The sequence below is a fragment of the Triturus cristatus genome, chromosome 5_2, assembly GCF_964204655.1.
Source record: "Triturus cristatus chromosome 5_2, aTriCri1.1, whole genome shotgun sequence".
Taxonomy (NCBI): domain Eukaryota; kingdom Metazoa; phylum Chordata; class Amphibia; order Caudata; family Salamandridae; genus Triturus; species Triturus cristatus.
In genome coordinates, this window is record NC_140588.1 from 412,485,221 (window position 1) to 412,502,207 (window position 16,987).

At 44.6% G+C, this 16,987-nt stretch overlaps 1 protein-coding gene across 3 annotated transcripts in view; it reads right to left on the reverse strand.

Moving 5' to 3' along the window:
• Window positions 1–16,987, reverse strand: part of ACSS2 (acyl-CoA synthetase short chain family member 2) — a 156,908-nt gene that overhangs the window by 91,864 nt on the left and 48,057 nt on the right. For all 3 annotated transcript variants that reach the window (XR_014962136.1, XR_014962135.1, XM_085607321.1), the window contains exon 4: window positions 12,725–12,828. Coding sequence is in view for 1 of the 3 variants with exons in the window: in XM_085607321.1 (XP_085463447.1) it covers window positions 12,725–12,828 (104 nt within the window). In the remaining 2 variants the exon portion in view is untranslated. The remainder of the gene's footprint in view (window positions 1–12,724; window positions 12,829–16,987) is intronic.

Sequence of the window (16,987 nt, forward strand, 5' to 3'; positions counted from 1 at the left end):
GAGGATTCTGCTTAGGCAAGCTAACAGTTAATGTGAGCCTGTAGGCAAACAAGTGGTACAGGTGCACTGCTGAGGCTACTGAAAAACCTGCCGTGCAGTCAATTATATGATCACTGGGAGTGGTACCAAGGTCAGCATCCCTCGATTCCCAGCTGTCCCGGTAATAAAGTGAGCCTTAAAGAGATACTGCGGATCCGGTTTGACTGCCATGTATTGCGCAACCAGTGAGAAAGCAGCAAGGGAGTAGCATGGGACATTAATGTATTACCTTGATTACATTTTACTTTCAAAACATGACTTGCAGTGTGAGAATGTGCTTCTTTTATTGGTAGTGTTGCATTATGCCACATACTGAGCTATGCCAAATTGTATTCTTAAAGCTGATCCGCAGTATCGGAGGCAAAAGAAGTAGACATTCCACAATACGTATTTACTTATTCGGGGTTTTTATAAAGCGCTGTGTGTCCCCTTTTAGTTACTTCTCAGCGCTGAAGATAAAGTTGGCTTTGGTCAGCTTGGGCGGGTTGACGCATTCCAATGGGTTACGTAAAACATGGCTGATGTTCTTCGATCGCGACTTACCAAGCACCTATTTTTGGTGGGTAAAGCCAGATTTCGGAGCCATGGATGAAAAACATTCTGGGGCTTCTTCGCCATGGTAAACTTACACGTTTTTGTAAAGTTACGATTTTTTCGGGATTCACAAGCCACGAGTGTAGTTCTACGTGTAATATCTTTATAAAGATACTACACGTAAACCTACACTCCTAGCTTGCGAATACCTAAAAAATCGTAACCTTACACAAAATTGTAAGTTTACCTTTGTGAATAAGTCGCTCTGAATACTACGTATTAAGAGGGTTTAAATAAATACGTTTTGAGATGAACAAATCAGGTGGATGAATACATTTTTATATATTTACACTGTGTCAGTGATTCGCCAGGATGTACTGCCTTGCTCAGTCAGAGCCCTGCCCTTTAAAAATGCTCCAGTATTTTAAACTTAGAATTAACAAGCTGTGCGTGGCTCTGAAAAATATGTGCTTCCATGGCAAGGTCAGTTTTGCTGAGTTCTAGCAGTTGGCATAAACAATTGCGGGTAGGAGCGACAGCGACAGGTGCCTCCAAAGCCCCTTGTCAAGCAAGGCTCTCGTGGAGGAATGCAAACAGGTGCACGCGCCAATCATCTTCGAGAAGCTTCGTCATCCTCCTTCATTAAATCGAAGAAAAGCGATAAAATGTCATGCACGCGGATAGCTGCGGGAGAGGCTGTGAAGGCACACAGAATGCACCACTGTTTCTGCCAGCGTTTGCCCATGTTCCATCTAATGTGGAATTCAATAGTTTTTCAGGTTTCTTATAGTTACTCAGCCTGACCACCACCAGCCACAGGCACACGGACACATGAGAGTGATGGAGCAGGGAGCAAAGAAGAGAACTGTTGTGTAGGGGTGGGCTCTAATAGGAGAACCAAGGGGCATATCAGCAACGACCGGCGATAATTATCGCTGAGCGCACTTAGCGCTCGGATAATTATCGCCGGCTAGCGCAGATTTTTATCTCTGAGATAGCTTTCTATTAGCAATGCTTATCTCATCAGCGATAAAAATTCTAGCGCTAACTGGCTAACGTGAGATTATCGCTGGAAACCCAGCGATAATCTCACGTTAGCTAGTTGATAGGGACTCACAAACTTAGCCATGATATCCACCTTCCATAGGATATCATGGCTAAGTCAGTCCTGAAGCAGGCGTAAGGAAAGTAGCGATAACAGGTGTTATCGCTACTTTTCCTGACGCTATGCTTCATAGCGTGGGGCTTGATGATAGGAGAAATGTCGCTTAGCGACATTTATCCTATCGTGTCAGGTCAGGAACGCCCACTTTGCATCTCATTAGAGATGCAAAGCTGGGCGTTAGACATCCCCACGCTAAAGCAAGGATTCACGTGTTAGCGTGGCCTTGCTAATATAGCGATAAAATTATCGCCGCTTTTCGGGCGAAAACGGACGCTAAAGTGGCGAAAAAATTTTATCGCCTCGTTGTAAATATGCCCCCGAGTTGGGGTTTTCAGAACGATTGAAGGGGCATATTATCAAGAAACGGCATTAAAATTATCGCCGCTTTAGCGGCAGAAAACTGCCGCTAAAGCGGCGATAATGAGCTTGATAATATGCCCTTGTGAATTCCCATCGAAGCCCATGTTCTGGTGTCAACATGGGCTTCTATGGGAATTCTCTGCGGCATATTATCAAGTCCATTATCGCTGCTTTAGCGGCAGTTTTCTGCTGCTAAAGCGGCGATAATCTTAACGCGGTGCTTGATAATATGCCCCAAAAGGTCTAGGGAAATTCATCCTATGTAAACTGAGCTCCAATCCATTTAAGGATTTCCTGAATACCTGACTGGATGTTGCTGTTGTTCTTGGCTCAATGAGCCCAGCTCTGCTGTCCAGCATGGCGGCTTGATCTCTTAACATGTTTCCAGCTTTTAGATGTGGCTATTGTTCAAGTCGTCAACGCCGCTGTTTCCTATGATATGAGCATGGGTGGCCCATGGATGATCATCCGATACTACTGCAGCAAGCATCAGCAATCGATGATGCGGGATGAAAAGTCAGTATGATGGTCATGCTCACTTATGAACACAGTTTGTTTGCCTACTACTTACACTTTTCACATTTCTTTATACGTTTAAGTAAAATGATGTAAATGGTTACAGAGTAAACTGCGATGTAAGGTATTTGCCCTATAATTATGCTGTTCGGTATTTGCAAATCTGAGCTCAGAGACACGCGTGTGACATGGGGCAATGATAGCATCGAAGGTAGGTACATAATTTACAATGTTCATGATCTTCGTGACAATAGTGTGTGGGTTAATTCGGCTTGTGCCACTTGCATACTTTTGATAAGCAGCCCTTGAACAATTAGCCCCTGTGGCACTCCAGGTGTTTAAGCCCCTGTGGGACTCCAGGTCTTGGTCATTCTGTTTTTGTTTTGGTAAGTGTGGGACCACATCAAAATACAGAAAAAAATGAAGGAACGAATATTTTCATATAGTCGAAACCACTGACAATCTCTCAGGGTCGCATTCCAGCCATCCATTGTTTTTTGCACACCGTACCACTCTAGACAGAGGCCGCATTATGCAGATCAGAAATTACCCTGCTCTTTGTGGGTAAAGTCCACCCCAAACTGCCAGGCATGGTTCGCTCCAGAAAGGAGTACAAGCCACCCAGGCTGGCTTTGGCCTAGTTAAACCTCATTCGTGAAGTATAGTTTGGATTCTGCAGAACAGCGAGCAAGAGACCCATGTCCGTGCATATAACTGGCCACTTAAGGCTTTACGTCAACAAACAAAAGGGGATGGGAAGAATGCTTGCAAACAGTCTAAACCACTGGCAACTGTTCTGGTTAGCTGCATGGTGGGCGAACAACAGTGCACTGGACTGCAGCCCTGAAAGATCGCCAGTGGCTGAGATTAATTCCATCCGTAAATCTGTTATTTGTTACAGTTGATGCCCTAAATACAACAGGTAAGCCCAGACGTGGTTCTCGTACTCATTGTGCCATAGGAATCAAGATGCACCCTACTAACAAGCTCTAGTGGCTAGAAACTAGTTTGGGGTTTCTTGAATTACCATCGGAGAGGGCCACGCCTGGCAGTTCAGCATGGACTGTTGCCATCAAGAACAGGCTTGGTACTGATTTGCATATGGCAGGCCTCTGTCTAGAGTGAAATGGTTGGGGGTGAAAAATGATGGAATGGAATATGACCCCGTACAATCGACAGTGGATGAGATTAATTCAAGCATTCCATCTATCAAATGTATGTTTTTAATGACTGACTTGTGTAGTCAAAGATGGATCAATAATCACATCCCAAGTCACCAAGTCACGTATTATGGAAAGGTGGGTATGTATTTTTAGGTACATTCAGCGCAACTCTTTTTCAGGAATTAACATCTTGGAAAATTATATTTCTGATAACATCCATCATTTACTGTTGACCAGTCTGTCCATCCAGGATGCAGCAACAACTACGGCCCAATTCAAGGCAATTGGGGTCACACTTGTAGATGGAAGCTTTCTTTCAAGAGAGTTCCTATCTGCTGTCCATGAGAGCCGCAACCGCAACTGAGCCACATAGAAATAAATCTAGAGACCCAGAGAACTGAAGGCTCCTTACAGGGAAAATGAACTATAGTCAGATCTACTCTGTTTTGTTACTGCATTACAACAATACACTAAAACTATGCTCATATCCCTGTCAAAGGAGGTCCCAATGTACATCAGGATAGTCTAAAAGAAACAGTGACACCTTGGTGGTACCACTATCGTTGCCCTCAACCGAGCATGACAATTTCTGAGAAAACCATAATATATGCCTTCTTCAGAGCCATGAAATACTGGTTAGAGCAGACATAAAAGTAAACTCAGTTCTTGCAATTTCTGCACTCTTGTGTGCACCTCTCCATGGGCAGGTTAGTGAGCCACACAATTTGAAACAGTGTTTCACACATGTAGCTGTTTGGACCAGCGGCATAACAAATGTGTGCTGTCACTCTGAAGGTCTGAACTGTGCAGCCCTGCCTCCTACCACGTGGCGACTGACTGACCTGCAGGCCCAGCACTGTCAATCACATTGTATGAGTGGAAGAACTAGGGCTATGTCCATGTCATCCAAAAAGGCTCTTGAGCGTGATGGGCCAAATGGACCCAGAAGAATTGTTACAGAACACTAGGCGATAGGGACACAGCTCCAAAATTAGACAGACCCTTGGCCACAGGAGATCCCAAACTTTGGGTCCCCCTTGCCACTCTGCAATAATAAGCGGAACTAGTCCTAGATCCATTGAACATGCTGAAGGCACTTTCTTGAACAGCATCAAACTCAACTCCATCAACCCTCTGACCATTAGAAATGACAAATTGGCAACAAGCAACAAGAGAATATTTTATCTGGAGATGACAACAGGGTTAATAGCACCTCAGCTTATCCGGATTCTGATTCCAACGCAGTCTCATTGGCTGAGAACTGCTCTGAATGTGTATCACCAAATCAAATGACTGGATAACAGGAGGTCCCAGTGAAGGACCTCAATGAGACGTTGAACCCAGAGGATCTTGAATTTCTACATCACATGTATTCTGATTGGACCCTGCATGGGTGGAGTACTTTTGATGAAAAGCATTTGTAAGCTTCTGAAAAAGGCAGTTAGGGGTCAACTTTGAGACAAAATGCCCTTGACCAGGGATTGATGAAGAAATAGCAAAGATACTTCAAAAGAACCACTAAACATTCAACTTCCTTTCAAAGTACACCAGGAACCACTAGAAGGGTGCACAGGCCGTACAGGTTTTGGCATAATAAACTGTTGGACCGGACTACAAAACTGGCTATGATGCTAGCAATGGCAGAGGATTTCAAGATTTCTGGCGAAGGAGTTCACCCTGACATCCTGTGCAGGTGGACCCAGAGGGCAGTGTGCCCATTAGTAAACACTCTCTGCGATCTCTGCAGGTCTGCGACTCAAAATTGAACGTAAAGCTTAAGGAATTGTCTTTCACCAAGGTGTGCAGAATCCTCACAGTGTTAGACTGTAAACCTCTCTCTCCCATGTGCTCTTTATTATGGTATATTAAGGTGGTGCTTCAGTCAGCCTCAGACTGAATGATTATCAATCAAGGCCTGAAAGGGTAAGTGACAATGTGTTTGTACTTTGATCCATGTGAGTGGGAGTTGGATGTGAGGGTTCTTAACATTATGAAGACAGGAACAGGATGTTTTCTTCTAAAAGAGAGATGTTATTCGCCACTCTGAAAACAAAGACCAATTTCCGTGCGTCAGTATACCCCTGACTTCCTAGTGAGCTGACACTGTGAGTATTTCAATGTATTTCCACTGTGTTCCTGGACTACTGCCCAACACTCACTACTGCTTTGCGGAATGGGGAAGATCAGCAGACTTCGGAGCTGTCTCTTCCACCTCTCCTCTCATGGGGCGAGCTGGAGGATGAGGCGGACGGCGTTTCCCAGTAACAACGGGACCGTTGCCTTCTATGGAACTATGACGATGCCCCATGGGCGGAAACTAAAACTGTTTCTACTTACCGCGGAGCCCGAGTACCCTTGTCCGCTGCCCAGTGGAGCTGTCCTAAACAGCTATAGAGGAGTCTGTCTCTGGTTCGCCCCCGCGGCCGTCACCTACCCAGCCGGACATCGGACATTCTTTCTCACGGTTCTTCATGGTTCTATCTGTCTTTCTCTTTGACTGCTTTGTTCCCCCTGAAGTACTTCCCCCCTTCCGGTCTACCTCACTCTATCTGCATTCCTCACCCCTGTTTACCTACCCGCCCCCCCCCACCTTCCATTCCCCATTAGACGCATGTCTTGGCTATGCTGCGCGCTAATAACTTATAACATTGTGTAATCTCATGTTTTTCTCCTAAGCCTATACTTGTAACTGTAACTGATGTAATTTTCATAACCTGTAACCCGCTGATCCTCATGTAAAGCGCTCTGATACCTCCGGGTCTAGCCAGCGCTATATAAAACTCTGCAAATAAAAATAAATAAAATAAAAAGTTGAATGAGTTCTAGACTTTATTTTCTCTCAGAAATCTAAAGATATCTTCAGCCAATGCGTGAAAAAGTGTGTGGAAAAAGACCATTGGAAGAGCCTTTTTGACCAGGGCACTGTCTAACCAGGAGAGTCACTGCAAGCAAGACATTTTTTAGGAGTGCCAAATTGGAGGATATCGTGAACGCAGTTGATAGGTCAACAAATCTATGTTTAAACTGTATTTTAAACCAATATATGAGGTGGCTGCCAGGGTGGTATAAATGCTCAGAACTGCCATAATATAGCCCTTCTTTCTTGCCACAGAATCAGAATTTTCCACTCTATTCTATAGGAAAGTCTAGATGCTACTAAAGACACATAGGTGAGTATTACGCTGGTCGAACTTAAGACTGCTAGACAATCTTATGATTATATATTTTTACTATTGAAGTCTTCATCATAATGTTGATAGCATATTTGTCATCTATTGCTACGTATCATTTTTGTTTTGTGGGTCCCACCCAGAATTTCTGATAGGTATCATAGGCTGCTTACACCTAGGGTCAGAGGGAAAAGTCTCTTAATTGGAGAAGGGGTTATGCCGAATCATGGAGTGAATGCAGATATTGAGCCTTGGTGCTGCCATCGGGAGTGGTGGCTAGGTAGGCATGCCTAAATGCAAACAAAAAGAGCTAGATAAAGAATATAATATAAATGTAAGGGAAGGACTGCATAATGGTAACTATAGTCACACTTAGGGTCTTCAAGATATTGTTATAAAATCTAGGCTTTCTTATAAAATAGTATGGAAAATCTGTGTTTTAGGAAAAATGTTGCTGAATCTGCAAATTTGCCACCATCTTATGGGAAGGATCAGACCTGCTTAGTACACTGCTAAAGTACTGGAGTATTTCCTGAGTGTCCCTTGAAAATGTATGGCTTTAAGGAAATGCATGTGAAAATTGAGTTCTGCAATATGTGATTTGGTGACACTAATTAAAAGGTTTCTTGCAGTTTTAGGATTCATTCCTCTCCCCTGAATCACACTGAGGAAACAAAGGCTTTCCCACTTCCCTTGTTCACTTGTCGGATATTTAATCCCCTCCAGCTTTAAATGTCACAAGCAACCATAGGCTGAGGCAGGTTCTAATTTGCTGGACATCACAGGCCTTCAACACCTTAAGGCATATATCTACATCATGGGTATATGGTTTTATGGTGATATCCTGATGGCAAACAGAAACTTCAAGATTAAATATTATTGGATAAAGAATCAACCTTTGAGGACAGGGGTGTGAGACTTCACTTGCAGTGGGAGAGGAGGCACTGAATTGTTCACTTTCCATACTGTTGTCTGCTAGAAAGTAATGAGATAAAGCAGTTCAGGATCACTTGAGGACACACCCATATCAAAGCATAGGGTGGAGAGGATGGCTTAGTAGACCGCAGTGCCGAGTATTGCTTGTAGGTCAGAAGAAACTAGTAAACATAATCTTTATTATCAGTAATTCTAAGGATTGTCGTCATCCTTCTTAGTTTATGCATTTTCTATTTAGCAACAAGTCCATTACCCAGAAAGCTTTAGGAAATTAGTCATGATCTATGTGTTGTTGCAGGTGAACAGCACCTGTCCTTGCCCAGATCCTTGCAATGAGGGGCAGATGGGTAATGGAAGAGTAGTTGAAGAGTTCATCTAGGTCTTGTTGTGGTTCTGTTAGATGGGGATGGGATTTTCCATAAAGGGGAGGTGTTTCTTAGGAGAGAAGCTGTGATGTCAAGTACTGGACAGACTGATTGGGGAATTACAGATGTGAGGCAGGAGGAGGGGATGATGTCCTCATATGTGGTGATTTTGAGAAATTATAGGTGCTGACAAGGTCAGCAAGGGCGAGTAGTGATGGGAAAATCACACATCGGCATTGATGGATTGAACCGAAGAGATATTGGAAGTCTAAGTTCAGTCTTATGGTGCTGATCTATTTAGTGCCATCTTTTTATAGTGTGATCTAGATCCATATAGTGAGACAGTGCCATCCATAAGGCCAAGTTATAAATGACGGGTTACGAAATGGCATAAATAAAAAGTAAACCTATAAATCAAAAATAGGTCAAATAAAATATGACACAGTAAAAGACAGTTATTTATAGGTCACAAGAGTAATGTAACACATTAAGAAGACACATAATAAAGTAGATCAGCTATTCAGACTCTTAACGATCTATCAAATAGCTTTAAATAATTTAAATATACATTAGACTTAATAACAGAATAAAGTCTTTCCAGAACCAAAGGCACTTGGCGCTGATCGGTACTCTCACACTGTGAGGAGGCGCTGAAAACACAGGCATATTATTTCTTATTTAAATGTGCGCAAGGAAGATAATATCTTGATGCCTGGGGGGCTGAGTTCCAGAACCTGGAGACCCTGCTGGAGAAGAACTGCTTTACTGTGTTTAGAGTTTGCTGGAGCAGAACATCTGCCAAAGCTGGCTGCTGTCCTGCGCGCTGTATTCAGAGGGTCTCCGACATCAATGCATTCAACAAAGCAAACAGGACATCCGCCACATTCTGGTGGATATCTCAATTCACCAAACTCTAATTAAGGCCTCGCTCTGATTTGCCATGGCTTTGTCCCAAAGTGACATTTACCTTCCAGAGTAAAAGGTGCATTGCGATGGAAAGATGACATTTTATGAGCGCAAAAGGCACTTTGCACTGCTTGTTTCACTTTACTTCAAGGGGACGTTAGTGTGGGCCCGATTCACAGAACTAACTTAGGTCAAAATCCTAAACTTACTACTTTTGGTATTCACAGAAGGCATTTGGCAGTGGTAAAGTTAGGATTTTGTCTTAAGTTTGAATTAAGACAGACTTAAGACAGACTTAAGACAAACTTAAGACAAACTTAGGACAGACTTAAGACAAACTTACGACAGACTTAGGACAGACTTAGGACAGACTTAGGACAGACTTAAGACAAAATCCTAACTTTACTACTACTAAATGCCTTCTGTGAATACCAAAAGTAGTAAGTTTAAGATTTTGTCTTAAGTTAGTTCTGTGAATCGGGCCCTGTGGCTTTACTTGGGTGGATCAGAGTAAACATCCATAGGTTCACATGCAAAGCCCGATCTACCAAGACAGCTAGATGGGGCTTCACGTCACAAAATATACCTCCGTGAAGCAGGCATTAAAAAAGGGAAAGGTGATTTCTTATTTTTTTTAAATACACACATTGCATGTGTGTTGAAGTGCACAGCACATATCCAGTGCAGGGATCCTTGCAAGGTTTCTAGGCTGAGGAATTGGTACTGAAAGAGTATACTCCCAGTACAAATCCAATCGTAGACAGCACACACTCACCTCTGCACCATGGTGCGAGGCTGTACGTAGCGTATGGCAGCCTTATTAGAGTATACACACAACAAGTACCCTGGTGCGAAAAGCTTACCTAATTTAGGAGTGACAAAAGAAAAAAACTAGCCAGCAGAATCTAAAAAATCTTGGAACGGTCACCTCACCTGCAACTTATCGTGGCATTCTTCTTCATATGCACCCAACCACACCCAAGTAGGTAAATATAACTCTGGTGAACACAGCATGTAAGAGAGTTCTTACATAAGCATTTTACTGGAATAGTGCAGCGGGCCCAGATAAAAATATCTCAAGGTTATACCCAAAGGATTGTTCCTTTATTGGTTTGGGTACCTTCAATATCTCTAAAAGTAGCAGTCTGGGGGTAAAACTATAGCAATTATGGTTCGGTTAGCCAACATGTTTCGGCCTGATTCACAGCCCATACGGATTTGGAAGCTGGTGGCAGAGTATGTGAAAACAACCCCTCTGTGTTTTAATTACATAAAAAATGTAAATAGGGAAAGGTTATTTTCATGCATGCTGGACACAGCATAGAGGCACAGAAGTGTGAGGACTGGTGCAGTAAGTGCTAAAGAGATGGAGCCATGCTGAGGTCTAGGTCAGAACCTAAATCTCACGGGCGTTTGCTACGGTATACTCCGAATGTTAAAGAAATTTCAGTCATTACTACCGCTGGAGAGTAGAAAGATTGTGGTGCAGGTTTTAGTGACATCAAAACTTGACTACGTCAACTGCCTGTACCTCGGTTTCCCCAAATCCTTGACCCAGCGCCTATAAGTGGTTCAAAACGCGGCAGCCAGAGCCATCCTAAGATCAAAACCCAGATCTAGCATGACTTCGATTCTCAAATCTCCTCACTGGCTCCACATTAAAGAGAGAATAACCTTTAAATCTATGACCATCTTCTTTAAAGCGTTTCACAAGGGTGGAGCCGGCTACTTAATCAAAAGAACCATTATTCTACATCAAGACCCCTACGCTCTTCCAATGCGAACCTGGCCATTGTGCCCAAAATACGCCTTGTCCGCACTGGAGGTAGATCTTTTGGTTTCTTGGCCGCAAAACTGTGGAATAGCCTTCCGGAGTCCTTGAGGGTAAACATTGACCTACTTTCATTTAGAACGTGGCTCTTTAATCAAAATCTGGTTCCTCCACTTTTCTCCCTCCGCTGTCTATGCTCCAGGACACTCTAGTTTGAGTAGCTGTGCGCTCTATTAAATACGGTATTTCATTTCATAGGGCAGAGTCTGTCTGTCTAGACCTGCAGGGTTATAGAAGTTCATGATGGGAAATCCAGGGACAGTGGGGGCTGACTGCTCCTAAGTGGTGACGGCAGTATAGCCCAGAGTGAAGAACTACCTGTCCCTTGAGCCGATTTGACCATACAGATATTAAAGTAAAATTGAATAGAACATCGGTTCAGAATAGTGACATTTAAATTGGGTGCTAAAAATACCTGCTATTTACAGCAGTGTGCAATGCCAGAAGTATAGTATGAAACACTGCATACAAATGACGTTTCTAATTAATATTTGTTTTTCTTGCTGCAAAATATGGCATGCACTGTTTAAGCATTGCAAGCCTTAAGGAGCATTTTCATAAGACATATTTGTATTGAAAACACTGCACTGTGTGTTGTAAGATTAATAATTCAAATACACTATCAGGCCCTCCAGCAGGGCACCAAAACGTAGTAAACAAATGCACGCTTGCGAGCAGTGAAGGATCTCAGCCACATTCAACTAAACCGTTGTAAGTCAAACTACTCAATCAATCAATCAGGATTTATAAAGCACAGCTAATCACCTGATAGGGAATCCAGGAGCTTGTAGGCCCCGGAGGCTTATTCCAACAGCCAGGTCTTTAGGGAATCCAGGAGCTTGCAGGCCCGGAGGCTTATTCCAACAGCCAGGTCTTGAGGGCCATTTGGAATTCCTGAAGTGAGGTACAGGAACTGGAGAACACAGGCAAGTGCACGCTAGGTGTCCAGGTGCCTATTGAGCCCTCTTGTCTAGAGGTGTAACTACAAAGGCCTTGCACTGACACCAACCATCAGTCTTCGGCAAAGTCTAGTGTGGACAAGGTACCTTAACTAAGGGAGGAGGTACAATGTATCACTGGTCCAGCAGACTCTAGCCTTGTTTAAGAGCAGAAAGAGTGCCGGCCGCTACCCAGTCATGTAAGGCTACTAAGGCAAAACACAGTGTCACTCAAAAATGCAAAAAAGGGAAAACGAGCACAGGTGACTGCACAGCGCATGTACCTGTGTTCTTACACTCTCCATTAAGGAAGGGGCTGCCAAAAATGAGGAGGTTTCTATCTGGAACATGTAGCATAAAATGAGGGTCTTTCATTGCGGTCAACCTTTCATTCCAGTTCACCTTTCATCCCCTACATGTTTCTTTGGAAAAGTTGACTCTATACTGTGCTGCAGGAAAAGTAAGAAAAATAATGGCATGGAATAATGAAATGAGAACCAAACCAAACTGGATAACATTCTAACCATTCAAGAAGGACTACTGGAAGGTGTTAGTGGGTGAACTTAGAGAAAGTTTAAATTGACTGAAAGTACTAAAAGAGATTCATTATTGTCATGTACCAAGTTGAAAAATGCACTGGGGCTCAAAACCCAAAAAGTTACTTTACCAAAGATCTTCTAATTGTGATTTCTTTCATGACCTGATGAGCACAGAATGTACATAGTAATTTCTCCTCCAAGGCCTCCTAAGCTAGGGAAGGTCTGCTTGAGGAAGGGCTGGTAGCCCAGTGTGTGTACTTACCACGATGGAATGGACTGCACCTATTCGTGCACACGCCAGCATGGCATACACCAGCTCTGGGATCATTGGCAAATAGATTGCCACTCGGTCTCCTTTTTTCACCCCTAAATGGATAGAAATAAAAGACAGCCTCAGTAAGTAACATTTCACCGCGCGTTCCATTTGTAAACCCTGATGATGCCAACATGACGGGTTTGTATATATATATATATATGAGAGGGAGAGAGAAAGAAATACAGAGAGAGGAAAACAAGGAGAGAGAGGAAAATAATGCTACTGATTGTTTCAGCCACAGGTATTATTGCTCTTCTTTGTTTTAAAGTGGCCACAATCTGTCAAGTAAACCACCAAGTACAACACTAAGCTATTAGTCTCAATCTGCATAGATAATAGAGTTGACTTATATGTTTCTGGAAGGTGATCCCATTAACAGCAATGGACGTCAGGATTTGACTGACCATAAGGGACACAAGAAAAGCCCCCTGTGGGTCGGGGCTGGATGGGCTAAGGAATCCTCAGGCTCTCCAACTCTGAAAAGAAACTGTTAGTGGCACACACAATGTTGTATGTGCACACTAAAAAAAATGATTTCTTTTTATTCACTATATTTGGAAACCTGAGCTGATGTATTGTTGTGGCCCATGTTTATTAAAATGCAGATCGAGCAAATTACTGGTATACAATGTTCTGCTAGGCTGCAGGCAGTTCACAGCACAGCCCTAGCGGAGGTGGACCTTTTTAGGTCTGCTGTTAGCCAAGACCTTTTGATGTTATTAAAACTGTATGTATATTATGCTTAGTTACAAGGCCTTTCAGCCAACCCTCTTCGGCCTGCTGTGTCAGTCACAGTTTCTTCCACCCACTAAAGCGTGAGGCAGTGGGTCAGCCCACTTCAGCCATTGGACAACTTCGCAGTGCGCGAGGGTATGCTGCCATTTACGCGCACAAAGTAGTTCCCTTCAGTGTCAAAGACTAGTATGTCAATGAGAGCTTATTGTTGCTCTTAGTCAATGTTTTTTTACATTGAAGAGGGCCCAGCATCTTGTACAACAATAAAATGTTGCAAAAATCATGACAAAATAAGCACTGACACATCCAAAAGGCTTGGCAGCCAACGACGGACCTATTACCATTGCCACTGCTTGTTTAGGAGGGTGATGAAGGTCTGAGATTCATTTGGCTCTTTGGGAGGAGAAAGGTGACTCCAAGGTGTGTGACGCCCTCCACGTGAGGGTGAGGTGAGTGAGCTGAGAAACATACCCAAGTTAATCATTATTAAGATTTATTTATAGCTGGATAATGGAATGATCTAAGGACGTCGCCAGCTATTTACAGCGACAGCTACTGAATGATATTATAGGAACAGGTTGTTAAATGAGGGCGTGTTGGGGGTTTACAGTGTCCTGGAGAAAGGCAGGGCAGGCCGCTGGAACATTTGCTCCTGGGAAACATGAATCTGCTTATTTCGTTTGAATCATCGTCAAGCACGTTTGCAGAGATCAGCACGAAGTCCTCTTCACGGGAAGTTTGCGTGACCAACCCCTCGCAGGCTCTCCATTTTGCGGAACACATGCACATGAGTGAACATCTACTCCCCGTGCCCGGTGTTGCCTCTGCGCCATTTCTCTGCCGCACTCAAACTCCTGTTCCAAGCTCTCTCTCTCTCTTGCCGCACTCAAACTCCTGTTCCAAGCTCTCTCTCTCTCTCTTGCCGCACTCAAACTCCTGTTCCAAGCTCTCTCTCTCTCTCTTGCCGCACTCAAACTCCTGTTCCAAGCCCTCTCTCTCTCTTGCCGCACTCAAACTCCTGTTCCAAGCTCTCTCTCTCTCTTGCCGCACTCAAACTCCTGTTCCAAGTTCTCTCTCTCTCTCTTGCCGCACTCAAACTCCTGTTCCAAGCTCTCTCTCTCTCTCTTGCCGCACTCAAACTCCTGTTCCAAGCTCTCTCTCTCTCTCTTGCCGCACTCAAACTCCTGTTCCAAGCCCTCTCTCTCTCTTGCCGCACTCAAACTCCAGTTCCAAGCCCTCTCTCTCTCTCTTGCCGCACTCAAACTCCTGTTCCAAGCTCTCTCTCTCTCTCTTGCCGCACTCAAACTCCTGTTCCAAGCCCCCTCTCTCTCTCTCTTGCCGCACTCAAACTCCTGTTCCAAGCTCTCTCTCTCTCTTGCCGCACTCAAACTCCTGTTCCAAGCCCTCTCTCTCTCTTGCCGCACTCAAACTCCTGTTCCAAGCCCTCTCTCTCTCTCTTGCCGCACTCAAACTCCTGTTCCAAGCTCTCTCTCTCTCTCTTGCCGCACTCAAACTCCTGTTCCAAGCCCTCTCTCTCTCTTGCCGCACTCAAACTCCTGTTCCAAGCTCTCTCTCTCTCTCTTGCCGCACTCAAACTCCTGTTCCAAGCTCTCTCTCTCTCTCTTGCCGCACTCAAACTCCTGTTCCAAGCCCTCTCTCTCTCTTGCCGCACTCAAACTCCTGTTCCAAGCTCTCTCTCTCTCTTGCCGCACTCAAACTCCTGTTCCAAGCCCTCTCTCTCTCTTGCCGCACTCAAACTCCTGTTCCAAGCCCTCTCTCTCTCTCTTGCCGCACTCAAACTCCTGTTCCAAGCTCTCTCTCTCTCTCTTGCCGCACTCAAACTCCTGTTCCAAGCCCTCTCTCTCTCTTGCCGCACTCAAACTCCTGTTCCAAGCCCTCTCTCTCTCTTGCCGCACTCAAACTCCTGTTCCAAGCCCTCTCTCTCTCTCTTGCCGCACTCAAACTCCTGTTCCAAGCTCTCTCTCTCTCTCTCTTGCCGCACTCAAACTCCTGTTCCAAGCTCTCTCTCTCTCTCTTGCCGCACTCAAACTCCTGTTCCAAGCCCTCTCTCTCTCTTGCCGCACTCAAACTCCTGTTCCAAGCTCTCTCTCTCTCTCTTGCCGCACTCAAACTCCTGTTCCAAGCTCTCTCTCTCTCTTGCCGTACTCAAACTCCTGTTCCAAGCCCTCTCTCTCTCTTGCCGCACTCAAACTCCTGTTCCAAGCTCTCTCTCTCTCTCTTGCCGCACTCAAACTCCTGTTCCAAGCCCTCTCTCTCTCTTGCCGCACTCAAACTCCTGTTCCAAGCGCTCTCTCTCTCTTGCCGCACTCAAACTCCTGTTCCAAGCTCTCTATCTCTCTTTCTCTTTCTCTCTGCCTCACTCTCTCTCTCTCCCAGGGGCGGAACACAGCCCCCCGCATCCCCCACGGTGGGGGGGGGGGGGGGGAGACGAGCTGCAGGGGGCCACCTCGGCACAGTACTTAAGCCTGTGCGCTCCGGAATCAACCCGGAGCGGGGGCCCTCCGTGTATATTGCAGGGGGGCCCCTTGAACTTTCCTTACGCCACTGCTCTCTCCATTCCTCACACCCCCCTCTCTCTCCCGTGGTATTCCTTCTTCTCAGCAAGCACACTCTCGTGACGAGGACGGGTCTGTCAGACAGGGGCGATTCATCGGCATAGAAGGCTTTCTTGTGAAAACCACAGGTGCGGGATGGTAAAATAAATATTTTCTCACCTAGACAGACTTGGCTTGAGAGCTGAGCTAACAGTGCCCCACTCAGCATCAAGATAACAAACAGCCTGTGCGCTGTTTCACGCTGTTATCCTGAAAAAACACTGTGCAATTATGTCTGGAGATTGTATTGAAGAGAACTGAAGCGTACCCGGTGAAGGGAAATGTAGTTGTCTGCAGATAATATATTAGAGAAGAGAGGCCTAACAATTAGAGAGAAAATTCAGATGTCTGAAGATAGTATTGGAAAGAAGTGAGGACCACCCAGCTAAAGAAAAGTTTAGATGTTCGGAGACAATATTGGAGAGAAGCAAGGCCTGACCACTCAAGGCAACGTTTAGTTACCTGGAGACAGTATTGCAGATACCGAGGCCTGCAGTGAATGGAAATTTGAGTTGTGCGCAGATAGCATTGGAGAGAAGAGAGGCCTACACCGAGGGCCGGGTTCAGAAAGGTCATTTACAGGTGTGAGTCAGTTTACCACTTTTCGGTATTCACAAACTGCATTTTGTAGTAACTTACACTTTTGTAGTAACCTACATTTTTGTAGTCAATCCAACACTACTCACGGCCAACCACTAGTACTGCAACACCCTCAGTAGAAAATAATGGAGGTAGGGGCTTACTACCAAACGTGTAAGTACAGCAAAATTGGAGTTTGAGAAGACGAAAAGGTAGTAAACCTGTTCAAAAGTGTAACTTACTATAAAAGTGCAAATTGTGACTAGCATTTTGTAGTAAG